This window comes from Hydra vulgaris, chromosome 02, assembly GCF_038396675.1.
Source record: "Hydra vulgaris chromosome 02, alternate assembly HydraT2T_AEP".
Classification (NCBI taxonomy): domain Eukaryota; kingdom Metazoa; phylum Cnidaria; class Hydrozoa; order Anthoathecata; family Hydridae; genus Hydra; species Hydra vulgaris.
The window spans coordinates 45,867,330-45,885,008 of NC_088921.1; the positions used below are offsets into that span (position 1 = coordinate 45,867,330).

Genomic DNA, 17,679 nt, shown 5'->3' on the forward strand with positions numbered 1-17,679 from the left:
ATAGAGTTATAGAGCAAGGAAAGAGTTGACAGAAGTCTTAAGAAGTTGAAGGTTAAATGAGTCAGGAAAACATGAAGATGGGAGAGAGTTCCAAACGGTTGAGGTACGGGGAAAAAAACACAGTTTATTAAACCCAAAAGAAGAAACTAGAATAAATTAAAGTTTACTTGAATTATTTAGTTCAAGCACCAATATAGGTTCTCGTAGGTTACCTAAATTATGTTACACTTTTTTTACAAAAGTATTTAATGTTATAAACTTACCTTGTTATTTTAAACTATAAATGTATTATAAATGCTGATTTGTAATAATTTTTTTATTTTTCGCAAAGCTGCACTATTAAATAAATCAATTATATAAACTAATTCCGTATTCACGTAGTATTTAAAAAGTTACTGCTATAACTTTGCACAAAAATTAAAAATTTCACGCTAAAAAATGATTTAAATAGACATAGAACCGCAATTGATTTTTGAGTTTTTAAAAGATACTACTATACTGAAAACAACTTTTATTTTTAAATTGTTGTTACAAATGTTACAAAGATGCTTTATTATTTAATTTTAAATGTAATAAACTTTTTTAGGTTTTGTTCATAGCCCACTATGCGTGTTTTTTTCTTGGTTTAGAGAGAGGTTTTACATTTTTGAAATTTAAATTTGTCAAGAACATACATTAAAACCAGGGCCGGAATAAATGAAAATTCACATTTTTTATCGTAGTAAATAAAATACTTTAATAAATAAAAAAAGGTTTTTTGAAAGAAGATTGTACCCAGTGGACACCAAAAAATATAAGTTATTTTTACATATAGAGTACTCATTGATCTATATTTTGACATATTTTCAAGTTATTTGATCTCCTTTCCTCGAGCAAAACTTCGAACTTTTGGCTTAACTTTCCTCATCAAGTTTTGCCCAGTGCTATCGGGAACCTTATCACAAAATATTCAAATCAAAATTAAAACCAATTTGGTGAGTTGTGATCTTTCGGTACCAATTCATTTTTGTTTTAGCATAACAGCTAGCTAAACCAGGTCAAAACTTTACAGGAACATTATGTGGTTTTATAAAAGGTAGAAGACATTTTTCCAAGCGTTCCTTCTTTGGCATTCATTGACTTTGAGGTTATAAATGGCTTGCATTTTTTGCTACAGCTACAAATTTTGCTACAAATTGCTTACCATTTCATACAATTCCTGCCAATCTTATCAATTTTTGTATATTTATATTTTTTGCTGACAGCTCCAAGCTTAATGCCAGCATAAAAGTGTGACCAGGTATTTGTCTTAAGTCTAATTTGACATAAGTTTCATCATTAAGAAATAGGCAGCTATTGAACTATGTCCGAATGTTGTCGTATAGTTTCCTCGCTCGCGTTTTGATACATTTTTGCTGCTTTTCGGTACGGTTTGGACATTTTATATTGCGAATAGAGTAAATACCGTAAAAATACTTAACTTTTTGTAAAAAAGAAAGTGATGTATTGTATCTAGTTGATTTATCATAGCCAGATATTTCATGATTCTGCAAGTATGAACGACAAATTTTCGAGGCCAACTTTTTATTCTCAAACTCTTTCTTTCTTTCAGATCCTGACTTACTATTTATGGATAAAGATTCCTTGTAACGTTTATGTAAAATCTACTTGATTTCCATTCACCAGATCTTCATTCCAGTTACCCATTCTTATATTCTCACAAAACAAACATGTATGTTAAGTGTTAGTTTTTTTGTTTTTATTTTCTGATGACTTACAAAGTGATGCTGTGCTTCAATCAGGGTTCATGACACTTAGAGAAAACCGGGGAATGATTTTTTTGGAAAATCCTCAAGACCAGGTAAAACTCAGGCAATACTTTTTAGTTTAATGTTCACCTTGAAGTTATTTAACAATATTCAAATCTTAAATCTTCATTATTATTGAAAGTTGCTCACTATTATTATTATTACTTTTATAATTTATAGTAACTAAATAAATCCCTATGAGCAAAATTAAGCTCCAGAAGAGCTCCTGGAGTTCTACGATAAACTCCGCTTGGAGAGTAGATTAAATTTTATAATGCGTATGTTTGACTTTTTACATGAAAGTTATACACCCGATGCTATATTTTGTACTTTTAAGTAATGTATATTGTTTTTTAAGTGCAAGATATTACTTTTTAGTTTATCTATTTAAATGAGTAGTTGAGTTCGCAGTACTCTTTATTTGATCTTCCCAAAAAGCTTTTGCAAAATGCGTATTAAAGTGCATGCACATAATTGCATAATTTGTTTTCATGAAACAGATGTTGTTGTGGTGGTTTTTCGTAAAATGCATTTAAATCCTATTTTATTTTCTGTGATTAAATCATTCAAAGATTTAACAATAGATATTGGTCAAGTAATAAATTTTTTTCTCGTACCGTAAAATAGCCTAAGTTCGGTCACTTAAGCTTTGAACATTTATTTATCACGCATAAATAAAAAAATTTTAATTTTTTTTCCTGAAAATTACAGAAAATTATATTGATAATTGATTTGTAAAAATAAAAAAATGTAAAATAAAAACTCAATATTTAATTTAAAATGAAAACATCTACTTTGACCGAACTTCTAATACCTGAGCATAACCTGTGGTGTTCCACAAGGTTCTATTCTCGGACCACTACTATTTTTAATCTATGTAAACGACTTAAACAATGCTTCCAAATTGAAAAATATAATGTTTGCTGATGATACTAATCTTTTCTTATCCCATACTGATGTTTATGAACTCTTTTCAACTACAAACAAAGAACTCAATCTCATTTCTAATTGGTTCAAAGCTAATAAATTAACTTTAAATATTAACAAAACAAAATGGATTATCTTTCACTCCTGCGCAAAAAAACGTTTTTTACCAAGTAATATGCCTCTAATTTATATTGATGAAACAATAATAAAAAAAGATACCGTTATAAAATTCTGAGGTGTTTTTTTTGTTGAGAATATTAGTTGGAGAAAACATATTGATCATATAAGCACAAAAATTTCTAAAAACATTGGCATTTTATACAAAGCCCGAAATTATCTAAACAAAAAAAACCTAACCCAACTCTATTATTCATTTATACACAATTATATAAATTATGCAATCATCGCCTGGGGAAGTACGGATAAAAGTAAATTACAACATCTTTATTGCCGTCAGAAACATGCAATCCGCGTAATTAATTATGCGGATCGCTTTTCACATTCAAAATATTTTTTTGATTATATGAAGGTTTTAGATGTTTATAAACTGAACGTATTTAATGTCTTATGTTTAACTTTTATATGGAAAAACGATTTATCTTTATTTGTTTTTAATGACCGTTTTTTTTTAAACCAATAAATAAATACACATTAAGAAATTTTAGTTTTTTAAGTGAACCTTTTTGTAGAACTAAGTTCAATCAGTTTTGTATTTCATATTGTGCACCCCATCTTTGGAATAAAATAGTATTACCAAACTTTGATCCTTCTATTACTCTTCCTGTTTTTAAAATTCAGTTAAAAAAATTAATTCTCTCTATGGACAACATTCTAAAATTCTACTAAAAATAAATGTAAAATGTATTTGTTAAATCTTCAGCTTATTATATATTAAAATGTGTTGTATCTTTGCATAATGTAAATACGTTTAATCTTATATGTATATATATGTATATATATGTATATATATATATATATATATATATATATATATATATATATATATATATATATATATATATATATATATATATATATATATATATATATATATATATATATATATATATATATATATGTGTGTGTGTGTGTGTGTGTGTGTGTGTGTGTGTGTATACATATATATATATATATATATATATATATATATATATATATATATATATATATATATATGTGTATATGCGTGTGTGTATATATATATATATATATATATATATATATATATATATATATATATATATATATATATATATGTGTGTGTGTGTGTGTGTATGTATATATTTTATTTTATATATATACGTTATAAATATTACTTTTTAAGGTTCCGATGATAAGATCCTTATGATCTTCTTTTGGAAACCTAGCTTTATATTGTTAGTACGCTGAATTGTATTATTTGCGTAATTGTATTACGACTTACGTTTATGTATTACGGCCTATGAATTATGTAACACGACTAACATTGTAAACTTAAATAAAAAAAAAAGTTCGGTCGCTATATAAATACTTATAACGTATCACAAACTAAACGTCGCAAATAATGAAAACTAATTTTTAAATGTTATTTTATTGTAAAATTATGATATAAATTCAGGTAGTACCAGTAAATTAGGTGGGCGTTGCCCTGGGCTTAAAAAAAAGTCTTTTGGGCCACCAAATAAAACAAGAAGGAGCACATAAAAAAGGCCTTTTTAAATATAAGTAGTAGTATTTTTAATTTTTATTGTAATTAGTCAACTATTTTATCACTTTGGCCATAATCACATTTGCTACGCCACTGGTAAAAAAATTAAAAATATGTTTTTCAATTATTTTAAAAAGGTTTTTTCAATTAACAAAAAAACACTTTGCTTTAAACGAGCTTTGTATGTTTATTGGCATTTCTTGCACGTATTGTTGACCATAGTAGAACAGCAAGATCCACAGAACCAATCGTCACAAGATTTGCAACGCATCCATAATTTTCGTTGAGCTGTTATTTATCTCCAAAAAAAATGTCACAAGCTCAATATTTTTTAGAACTCAAAAAACCTCAAGTTAATTTTGAAATTATGAACAAATTTGTTATTCAAACAAAATACTATGGTGTGTATCCATTATAAAAATGTCAAAATTTACTGGTAAATTATCAGGTCAAGTTACCGGTAAATTTTACATTTGCAACACATTACAATATTACTGCAAATTGTATCCTTCGTTGTTTATCCTTGAATGACCGAAGATAGAGTATTTCAAAATTTCACTAAATTTTATAAAAAAAGTAGTTAGTTTTCAAAAATTAATAATTTTTTTTTAAATAAGAAAAGATTAAGTATGATCATTTATTTTAATAATTTGCTTATTTTAGGTTTTAATATAGTATGCAATTTTTAATATAGTATAGGTACGTGTGTAAAAATTTCAAACCATTTATTTATTCAAGTTTTATATATGGTTCAAAAGAGCTTTGAATTTGTAATAAAATGGTGAAAACTTTATGAAAAAAGAATCATTACAAACAAAGTTATGCTCATTTAAGTAACATTATTTTTTATGAAGCATTGCTTAAGAAAAATGCAACTTACGTATAAAACTCGCGTTCGGCTAACGGCAGCTTTGTAATAGAATTATTGTTAATTTGCGCTTGATTTTGCTTAGTAAAATGAGCAAAACGATTAAAAAACGTAATTAAAAAAGTTTCGAATTAAAGTAAGAAAATATTTTTAATGATTAAAACGTTATAGTAAAATTTATAACAAAATTTTCTGAAACATGCATAAAAAATATCGCGTTTTTTTGCAATATTTACAATAATTATATATATATATATATATATATATATATATATATATATATATATATATATATATATATATATATATATATATATATATATATATATATATATATATATATATATATATATATATATATATATATATATGCACCAAGGCTAGGATTTCTATAGCGTATCTTTAAATGCATATAGGTGATCTTTAAATACATTATAAGCCTTAGCGTTTTCGCCTTATTTTTATCGTTACTAATGAATTTCAATGAAAGATATATATACAAAAAAGATATATATATATATATATATATATATATATATATATATATATATATATATATATATATATATATATATTAGTAGAAAATCACTTAACTAAATTTTTTTCCATTTGACACTGTGTTTCATCAACAAAGATTCATCAGATTTCTGACGAATCTTTGTTGATGAAACACAGTGTCAAATGGAAAAAAATTTAGTTAAGTGATTTTCTACTAATATATAATTGCTCTGTTCTTTTAAGAACATTGAGCACTCTATTGTGTAGAATACTTTTTAAAGTTGTTTAAATATATATATATATATATATATATATATATATATATATATATATATATATATATATATATATATATATATATATATATATATAACATTGGAAAAGGCGTGATATTTCAGTGGGGGACGGAGTAAAAAAAAATAGTCATAAAACACCATATGATTCAACTAAAAACCTACAAAAAAATAATCATCTAAATAATGGGGGGGGGGGGAAGAATGTCTACCACGGCTATCCTTCATTTTCCCTTTTGTAGTCCTTATATCTATCTAACTATATATAAATTCCAACAAACCGCAAAAAATAAAAATAATTTTTGTATAAACATACTTTTTTAACAAAAAATTTAGACTATAATAATTATTTTCTTTTTTGCTTAGTAATGTTTTTAACAGAATTATGGCTTTGAAGAAAGTCTAGTTTTTGAAGCAAACAAAGCTGTGACATCCATAGATAGAAAGAGTCGACTCTTTAGTACGCAAAGGAAACCACATCCAATGATATCTAAAATAAAGTAAACCCCTAAATTAATATCACCATACCTATTTATGATGCCTTATGTCGCGGATAATAAATAAATATATAACTGTTAATATTGCATTAATAAACATAATCAATCTCTAAAAAAATATGAACCGGTTTAATCTTGATATGAAAAAGATCAATATTCCATCGAAGCAATCATGTGGTTTTCATCATGTTGTGTAACCTTGCAATGATAGATAAGATAAAATATATCAGATATATAAAATTTAAAAAAAAATTAAGGCTAACAATTAACTAATGTATAATAAATTAACATGTAACTGTTGTTACTGAATTAATGAATATAATCTTGAGGTCTTTAAGATAAACATCAGTAGCAAGCTGTCATCATAGTTAAAACCTTGCAATAAAAGATAAATGAAATTATATTAGATAATTAGCACAATAACTGAAAACCCATTACAAATTAGAGAAGATGAGAATGATTTCCTAACAAAAAAAAAAATTTAAAACCACTTAACTCCTGATACACAACACATTTGTCATTACCAAACAGAAAAATCGATAGAATTAGACCCTTCAATACTTTTTTGCCTGAAATATAATAGATTTGATTATAAGTTATAGTGAAAAGAAAGTTATATTGTGTTAGCGTAACTATCTGGTAATGGCATATGCCATTTGCCTAGAGTGTACTGATTTATTGTAACTAAACACTAACATCACTCAATCCATACAAGCAAAAGTCTGTCTTTCTGGGTAGAAACAATGTATAGCCATCATTATGATTAACATTAATTGTCATGAGCCAGGCAATTTGCTAATATCAAATAGTAAATGAGCTTTGGTTTTCCATAGCTCGTTGCAACCAGGTCAACCCTGGTTGTTGGATATCGGTAACTAACCGACTACCTAAAATTACATTTCTATATACATATATGTATATACATATATGTGTACATAAAAACAAATTAAATAATTATAAATCTTTTAATTATCTTAAAAAAAAAAGGGGGGGGGGGTCAGAGAATATGATATACATTAGGCACTGTAAAATTTATTATAAAAAATAAAGATCAACCTACTATCTTTAAATAATATCTGTTAATGCAAGTTTATAAGACATACTATTATTTAAAATAACATATACCGTATTACACATTTCTATTATGTTATCACCATATCACCACTAATTATGTATGCAGAAAGTTGATATTTGCTCACTTCATACTCAACACCATCATCATCTTCATCTTTCTAGGTCAGGAAACATTTTTTTTATCTCTAGTTTTGAAGGTAATTTTAAAATTTAGACTATGGTTACATAATTATAAATGATTCAACATATAATTTTTTTATATTAACAATAAAACATTCCTTTTGCAGCAAAATAAATATTTTTTGTTGGAGACCAAAAGATAAAACATTGATTCTCTGAATTAAGTTTATTATGGAGAATATGCTTGGTGTTTGCAGTCGTCCTAAGAAAAAATCATTTTATAGTATTATTAAGTATGGTCACAACTCTCCTTCAAGCTTTATTCATGACAACTAAAAAAATTAGATTACGACATAAATGTGTGATACCCTTCATTTTATGTTTGCTTGTCAATACATTATAGCTACATACTCACATAATCAGAAACCAAAAAAACTTACCGAATTCTTCGGATTGTTTTTAACCTTAAAATATTGTAGAAGTAAAAATAGAAAACTGAATACAGCAGAGATGCTGTTTAATTATTTATTTCGTCATTGAAAAATAAATACAAGGTCGTTTAATATAAATAAAATCTACATGACCGGGGCTAAAAGAAGATAATATTTGCCTTATCACAACGCCCCGACGTGCTTTCATCAGCAAGCGTGTACAACCATTAATATGTATATATATATATATATATATATATATATATATATATATATATATATATATATATATATATATATATATATATATATATATATATATATATATTTATATATATATATACATAATTAAACCTAATAACTAAAAATAAGACTCTCTGATGACAATAGAAAATTTAGTAACCAAATAGTGCATTTTAGGTTGCTCATAATTGTAATTTGAAAATCTTGTAGGGTACATGTGATTAATTTTATTGAAAAGTGTATTAAATATTATAGGAGTTACTTTATTATGAAGTTTGTACATAAATATAAGAATTTGATAAAGGTTTAACTGAAAAACATTAAGTATGTAATGATTTTTAAATAGTTTTTTATAATGTGTGAACCGACCTGCACCTGAAAATTCTGACAGCGTGTTTTTGTCTACTCAGCAATTTTTTAACTTCACTTACAGAGAGCTGCACCATGCAATATTTGCATAGTTTATATAACAATGTATGAGGGAGAAATATAAGATTTTTAAGCAGCTTTGGTTTAATAATTGCTTAACTTTGTATAGAATGCCAATATTTTTTGAAATTTTATCTTCTATCGTTCTTAGGTGTTCTCACCATGTTAAGTTTTCGTCAATAATCACTCCTAAAAACTTTAACGATGGTTCTCTCATTATTTTAGATTTGCCCATAAAAGATCATGAAGTTTTAATGGAATATTTTCTTTATCGTGAAATCTATGAAAAATAGTATACTTATTTTTATTTATATTTAAAGACAATTTGTTTGGCTTCCATTCCACTAGATTTGAAAATTTCTTGTTTACTATTTGAAATAAAAGGTTGACATCTCTATTAGAATAAAATAAATTCGTGTCATTTGCAAATAAAACTGAATTTAAAATGTTTGAAATCTTATGGAAATTGTTTACATAAATAAGAAATAAAAGTGGACCCAGAATTGAGCCTTGGGGTACACCGCAAGTTATGGTCAAGTAATCAGTTTTTACTTCTTCGTGTGCTATGAATTGTTTTCTACTGTTTATATAACTTTTGAGGCATTCTAAATATGAGCTTTTAATTCCATAACTTTCAAGTTTTTTTATAAGAATGTTATTGTCTACTGCTTCAAAGGCTCTGCTAAGATCTATAAAAACTCCGAGGGTAAACTTACTTTCGTCAAATGCTTTAAATATAACGTGAACTATATTAATAATGGCATAGTCAGTTGAATACCCTTGCTAAAATCCAAATTGTTTATTATATAGAATATTATTTATATTTAGAAAACTTAAAGTTTGGTAATACATAATTCGCACTAAGATTTTCAAGATGCAAGGAAGAATTGAAATTGGTCTGTAATTTTCATGATTAGAAATGTTTCCTGATTTGAAAATAGGTATGACCCTTGCAATTTTAAGTTTCTCCGGATAAATACCAAGTTTTAAAGATATGTAAAAGAGGGATTTTTAAGTATTTTGTCGATTTTTTAATTACATTACTACTAATATTATCATACCCCACGCTTTTGTTTAGTTTTAAAAGATATACTGCATCTAAAAGTTCCTTTTCGGTAGTTTCATATTTATCCATCTTAGAGGTCTTATTTGGAGTGAGATTTGGCTCAAAGTTTACTTCGGTAGTTTTTATTTTCGACGCTAAAGTGGAACCTACACTGACAAAATATTGATTAAGTGTTTCAGCAATTAAAGATTTATTTCTAATAGTTTTATTTTCAATGTTTAGATTTATAGGAAGACTATTTCCGTCAGTTTGTTTCGTGCCAATTACTTCTCTAACTATGTTCTAAGTATTTTTTGGATCATTTTTATGTTTTATTAAATGCTCGGTATAGTAATATTTCTTTGACTTTTTAATAACCACCTCCAGAACACGATTATAATTTTTGTAATTAGTTACATCATTGAAAGTTTTTTTTTTGTGAAACTTATTAGATAGTCGTTGTTTTTTTTTTTGACGACTTTATAATTCCAGGCGTTATCCATGGATTTAATAATGTTTTTTTTCACACGTTTTGTAGCTACAGGAAAAGCCGTATTGTAAATTTGTTGTAATTTATCAATAAACTTATCGTATGCCTTATCTGTGTGTTCAATATCAAGGAGGTCATTCCAATTTAAATTTGATAGGGTATTAAAATTTTTCATGGATTTTTCATTTATAGTTCGCGTATTTTTTTTAACTTTTTGTGCATAAATGTTATCACATTTTTGTGAGATAAGAAATTCAGGGAAGTGATCTGAAATGTCGCATTTAAATATTCCTGTTTTTATTTTTAATTTGAATTTATTGGTGGCTATTTGATCTATAATTGTTGCGCATTCTCTAGTTATTTTTGTGGGTTTATTTATTAATGGAATATAGCCTTTCTGCTAAATAACGTTGAAGAAATTATTAATATTTGTATTTAAATGACTCATGTTCAGGTCAAGGTTAAAATCACCCACAAAATAAATGCTTTTATTTTCGCCTAATTTATTTTTAATTATGTTTTTAATATGATTTTCGTATTGTTTTATTTAGCCGGAAGGTGGTCTGTGTAAAACGTGGATGAAAATGTTTTTTGTGGTTTTATTTATTATATTGAGAACAGGATCACAACAAACACGTGGCTAAAATCATTCTTGTTGTTGCTTAAGACTGTTGTCAATTTAGACTGGATTGAAGCCAGTTCACGGAGAGTTTGCATTTATAAAAAATTGTCTTGTTATGGAAGCCACAACTAAAATTAAAAATGATGGTAATTATAATTTATAATCGCCATAATAAAAATAAAATGAGTAAAATATTCAAATCTTGTAAAAATCATTTAATCTTATGACGACTGCAAACACCAAGCATATTATCATACGAACATGCATCAATAATAAACCTAATTCAGACAAATCATTATCTTTCAGTCTCGATCTATTATCTATTATCCTATTAATAAACAGACAAATCTATTATCTTTCAGTCTCGAACAAAAATATCTACTTTATGACTACTTTTTTTTTCAGTTGCTGAAGACATTTTTTATTTTATACACTGAAAGATGTACTTTATATATTTTATAATAACTTATAATGATCCTTTGAATTATTATTACTAAAATAATATACACAAATTGTAAAGACTTTTTAATAATTTTTTGTATTAAGAGGAAATTCATTTCCAAACTAATTTAAAATCACAGCTTCCAGAACGGAGCATATTTTTAAAAACATTCCTTTTTTTTTCCGAGTTGAACTTCACAGGAAATTCTTGCCTACTTAGGCCAGAAGAAACTGCTGCCTCATTCTTTCTCCAAACACCTGTATATTTTGTACAGGAACATTTCCCTATGTGTCCGATTGTATTAAAGATGACACTTTTAGGTCACATACAAATACACTTATAAAAACATTAAATCGCTTATTTTTAAAACCAAATCTCTTGTTGCGCAGGCATAAACTTATGAATCAGACTCCTAAATCCATAAATATGTCAATTTCATGCACACAGACTAAATTCAAATTATTCATATTTCCCGGATATTTCCACGATATTAATTTATTAATATTTCAAAGGTACTTGTAGGTACGAAGTGGTTGAATGAAACGAGTTAATGGTGAAGTACTTCAGTATCCAAACTCTTAAATTCTACAATACCACTACTCGAGTCTGTATTAGAGATATGCTTTATTGTAGCTTGCTCTATTTAATCTCTTGTAGACCTGTGAGGATGATAGCTCATGAAAAAAGATTCTCTAATGCATGTTTGAAGCAAAAGTAATTTTTCATTGTCAATATAAAAAAAATTATATGTTGAATGATCTATAATTATGTAACCACTCAAAATTTTCATTCAAAACATAGCAAATAATAATTTTACCAATATTGTTTTTTTTTTTAATTTAGTTTATATTATAAATTATTGCTTATTTTATTTATGAAAAGAATTTCCCGTAGTGTTATACAGACTTACATTCTTCTCAATACTGGTCTGGATACAAATGTTATTTTCAATTAATCACCAATAAAAACTGAAAAACTATATGATAAAAAAACTTGTTTGTTGATATTTAAATTTGAAATACAAAAAATATTTGTTTATATAAGTTTATATTTCAAATCATAATTTATATCATATATGAGCAATATATATTGTTAAAACTTTAAGTAATTTAATCACAGAATATAATATAGTATACATATTTTTTCTTCAACTCGTTTTATGTTACTAATTATGCAATTAAGCGCACGCGCTTTAATGCAACATTTCGCGCATTCTGCAAATGCTCTCTTGGAAGATCAAATGAAGAACTCTTCTCAAGCTGTTCACCAGCTAATGTAAAAATATCGAGCGAACTATAAAAAAACTTTTGGACACAAAAATTATGGAGAAAAGCTAAAATCTGCTGCAGTGAATTCAAAGAATCAGTAGAATTAATATAGTTTGTGTTATATATGTATTTGGTATATATTTTGTTTTTTGTAAATGAAGTTAATACATGTTGATGGCTTCTTTTAAATACCATAATGGCTGACTTTAATATAACTTAGGAAGAAAAAAAAAGAAAAAACTTTTAAGTTTTAATTTTAAAAATATCCATACTTAGCATTCAACTCAGATTTTTCTGACAGCTTAAATTGTGTTCACTAATGAATATGATTAGTTAAAACAAAAAAAAACAGGAGTAGCGAGAGTTTCAACCTGGCGGTCAATTTAGATAACAGTGAAAAATAGAAGTGATGGAATAGATACTCAAAATTGTAAAAGACAAGCATACGATAATATTACTGTCATATCTGTTCACCTAACTGGTGTTAAGATGCGCTTTAAGGAAATCAAAGGTAAAGAAAAAGTTGTTGCGTGTACAAACCATTCGCTAAATTTAGCAGGTGTGCATGTTGTTGTGTATTCCGTTACATTTTTTAGAACTATAAAGCAGTTATTCACACTTTTCTTTTCATTGACACATCGCTGGGATATTTTGAGTTCCGTCACTTGTTAGAGTGTCTAACGTTTAATGGAAACACGAAGGAGTGTAAAGGGAGATGCATTTGGTGTTATGAAAAAAGTTACTCAAAAATCTTAATTTACTTAAAAATCTTAAAAGTTACTTAAAAAATCTGTGGAGCAAATAATTTTTGAACTTAATTGCTGTTGGTTGCATTTCAATCATTTGTGTTTTCGTGATTTCGCATTTTTACAACCATTTTTGTTTTCGTTCTTCTTTTGAACATACAGCAATGTGATTTCAAAATAGAAGCTTTAAAAATATTTTTAATAGATAATAGAGCAGACATTTACGAAAAGTAAAGAAATTTGTGATGATTTGAGCATAATGATGGATCGTCAATGTAGAAAAAAGAAACAGATAGGAGGGGGAAAATCACAAGATGCTGTATTGTCACAAGTAAATGAGCTGAGAAGAAAAAATCTTTTTGTCTCATGACAGATTGATCCAAGAAATTGCTACATGATTTGAAAAACTTCATGTGCTATATGCCATTCTTACTCCATCAATACTTTTTAATGGTAAATACGAATTTCGATTTTATTGGTCACAACCATAATGACATTAATGAATAAGAGCTCCTTGTTAAAAGGAAAAGTCTTAAAAGTTTTTTTTCTATTGCCGCATCACAAAACAAAACCAAAAACATGGATGAATGGTGATCCATTTGAACTCTTGCTGTTCATTCTAAATTACAATATTAAAGGCTAAGTTCCTAATATCGTAATACTGCAACAAGTTTTTCTTACAATTGCTGTAAGTGTGGCTAGTTGTGAGAAAAGTTTTTCAAAACCAAAATTGATAAAAAAAAATATAATTTTCGGTGCAAATCTGTTTTTTCCCCGGGCGGCATAAACCCTTGCTACGCCACTGATTGTTTCTAAACCTAAAAATACAAATATTTGAATTTGTCTTTAGATAATGCCGATTACATATATTTGTATTTGGATTTATATTTGGAAATCTCAAATCAACTTATTTTTATTTGTATTTTCACTTGATCAAATGTATTTGACCCCAAACTCTGGCTATTACTTATAGATCAAATGTATTTGACCCCAAACCCTGGCTATTACTCATAAATCTTTTTAAAGAAAAAAATTTAGTTACTTTTTGAAAAAAGTTTAAAAAAAAACAACCTTGGTTAAGTGAGCCTACGCACTATTAAACGTGTTTATTATAGACCTGTTTGCTCAAAATGGTTAACGTAATAAATATTTTTTTCAGAAATATTTTTTTTATATTTATAAATTTATTAAATAGAATTAATTTTTGCAAGTTATTTTAAAATTAAATATGCTATATTTATTATTAAAATCTTTTTAAATTGATTAGAATATAGTTATTTTGTATAAAAGTTATTATTTTGTTTATTTATGCTAGGATCCAAAGGTTAAAAAATAATGTCTTTATCCAAAGTCATAAAGTTTTTTAAAGTTCAACACTTCGCTGATGACGCAAATCTTCTCTCTCTAAACAAATTAATCAATAAAATTAAGTAATATGTCAACTATGATCTAATAAAACTCTGCAACTGGTTAAATATCAACAAAATTTATTTAAGCACAAGTAAGTAAGACTGAGTTGTCCATTTTTAAACCAAGGTTAAAAAACCCAGATCATCAATTTAAAATAAAATTAAGCAGGAAAATTTTTTTTCCCTAAAATCTGGTAACTATCTTGGAATAAAAATTAATGATTTAACATGGAATAAATTATATTATTAATTTATCATTAAAATTAAACAGATCCATTGCAATTTCTAAATTCTAAATTCGGACGTTTTGTGGACAAAAAAACACACTATAATCTATGTATTTTGCTTTATTTAGTTCACACCTCACTTATGGTTGTTTATCTTGGGGACAACATTTTTCTATTAAAAAATGTCTCATTTTTATTCAGAAAAAAGCTTTACAAATGATCAAATTTTTACCACATAATTCTCACACAAATAAATCGTTTAATCATTTATCATTTATTTAAGGATTTCCAAAAATTAATATTTTCTTATCATATAAAAATTGAAAACTACCTTTTCATACACAGTTGCATTAATAGTAAGATGTCCTCTATCTTTACAGATTGGATTACTTTATTAATAATAAAAAAGCTCATACCCAATCTACTAGGTTGTCTTAAGGTGGTTGATTATCTCTTCAAACTTTTGAAACAAAATTTTATGGTAGATATTTAAAAACTCAGCAATGACTGACTGGAATCGCCTACAAAGCAATGTTAATACTGCTCATCTTTATGAATATAAAAAAAAAATGTTTTAAAAACAAACTTAAATTTTTTCCTTAAATTCTCCTAATTAGACTTAAATTTTTTTCTTAGATTCTCTTAATTAGAGTAATTTTCTTTTAATCTTCTAGTGATATATGCATTCGTGTATATATATTCTATTGCGTTTTTTACTTTGTTTTGTTTTCTTCATTTCTTTTTATTTTAATTTTTTTTTTCTTCCAACTTTTGTTAATTTTTTTGTCCTTGTGCTTTATGATTTGTATTGTATATAAGGTTACTCTCCTCATTTTAGCCACGCTATAAGAGAGTGAACCTTCCAGTTGATATTACTTTTTAACACCTATGTATGATATTTACTAGTAAATATATTTTAATTGTTGTTGTTTTGTATTATTTTTAAGTATGTGTTATGTTGGAAATTACAATTCAATATATTTTGTTTTTAACTTTTGTTTAAAACAGAGTTTATATTAAAGTTATAGACTTTAATTTAATGATTTTAGTATTCTTTTTTTTATAGGTTACAAAATATTTTGATATATAAGTTATCTAATATATCAAAAGTAATGATACAGTTGTTAAGTTTACCTTAATGGATTTACATGATTTATGCGATGATATATGATTCTATCATATTAAAATTCATTTTTTATATTGTGGTTTAATACAATGATGAATATTTTGGCTACTTTGATGTTACTAGTAACACAAGTTCATCAAAGTCAATGTTTTGTTGAAGGATTATATTGCGGTGAAGAGAGTTGTTATGATGTTCTTCAAGTTTCTAGAGATGCATCCAGAAGTGACTTATCAAAAGCTTATCGTAAACTTGCAAAACTGTATCACCCTGATGTTAGTAAACTTGAAGATGCAGATATCAAATTTCGTAAAGTTGCTACAGCTTATGAAATTTTAAGAGATGATGAACAGAGGAAAGATTATGATTATATGTTAGATAACCCTGAGGAAGCATACTACCATTACTATAAATATTACAAAAGAAGATTAACACCTAAAGTTGATGTGCGTATTGTTGTTGCTGTAACCATAACAATAATATCTATTTTGCAGTATTTACAAAAGCGTCATCGCTATGAAGAAGCTATAAATTATGCAATGCAGAATCCAAAGTTTCGAAATCAAGCCATGCAGGTTATTCATCAAGAGGGGCTTCTTTCTTCTAATATAAATACTAAGAAAAATAAAAATAAGAAAAGCAAGGATGAGCGTAAACAAGAAGAAGAGAGAGTTTTGAGAGAAATTGTTGAAGATTCAATTGATATAAAAGGTGGATATAGTAAGCCAACTTACAAAGATGTTTTATGGATACAGTTAGTAGTTTTACCATTTTATTTAGTTGTTTATGTTGAATGGCTTCTTAGATGGGTATGGAAGTTTTGGTTTTTAAAACTAGAATATGGAATGGAGGAAAAGGAATATTTGACATATAAAGGATTAGGTTTTACTCAACAGTATTGGGAAGCTCTTGATAAATATTCTAAAGAAAATTATTTGAATCGTGATCTTTGGAAGAAGGAAAATCTTGAATCGTATAAGCTTGAATTAGAGCAAGAATATAGAGTAAAACTTGCAGAAAGTGGTCGTCATAAAATGTGGAGGAGGTATATGAAAAAAGGTGGACCAGGTCAAATGTCATTTGCAGAAGATTAGGAAAGTGCAATAATATAGTTAAAATATTTTTATATTAGAAAAATTGGTAATAAAAATTTATAGTAATAAAACTTTTCAAGTTTTTGAATGAATTTATTTTAGTTATATTTCATTTATGTCTTAGTGGTTTCAATTACTTTTGCAGTCAAAATAAAAAAAGTTTGGAAATAAAGATACTAAAAAAAAAGTGAAATGACAGTAATCTTTTTTTTTATTTATACTTATTTAAAACTTTTTTTTTGACTTGCTATATTAATAATAATAGTAATAAAAATAATAATAATGGTAGTTGCTAAAATTGCTATTTTGCTGAAATGCACAATTTAATGAAGCGTTAAGTTTAATAGTCTAGCTTTGAA

At 26.3% G+C, this 17,679-nt stretch overlaps 1 protein-coding gene across 1 annotated transcript; it reads left to right on the forward strand.

The window, feature by feature from the left end:
• Positions 1-16,156: 16,156 nt before the first annotated feature.
• On the forward strand, positions 16,157-17,443 carry LOC100203300 (dnaJ homolog subfamily C member 25 homolog). The gene has a single exon (XM_065791100.1). It carries the CDS (start codon positions 16,319-16,321, stop codon positions 17,318-17,320), a length of 1,002 nt encoding a protein of 333 aa, XP_065647172.1. The 5' UTR covers positions 16,157-16,318; the 3' UTR covers positions 17,321-17,443.
• Positions 17,444-17,679: the final 236 nt, after the last annotated feature.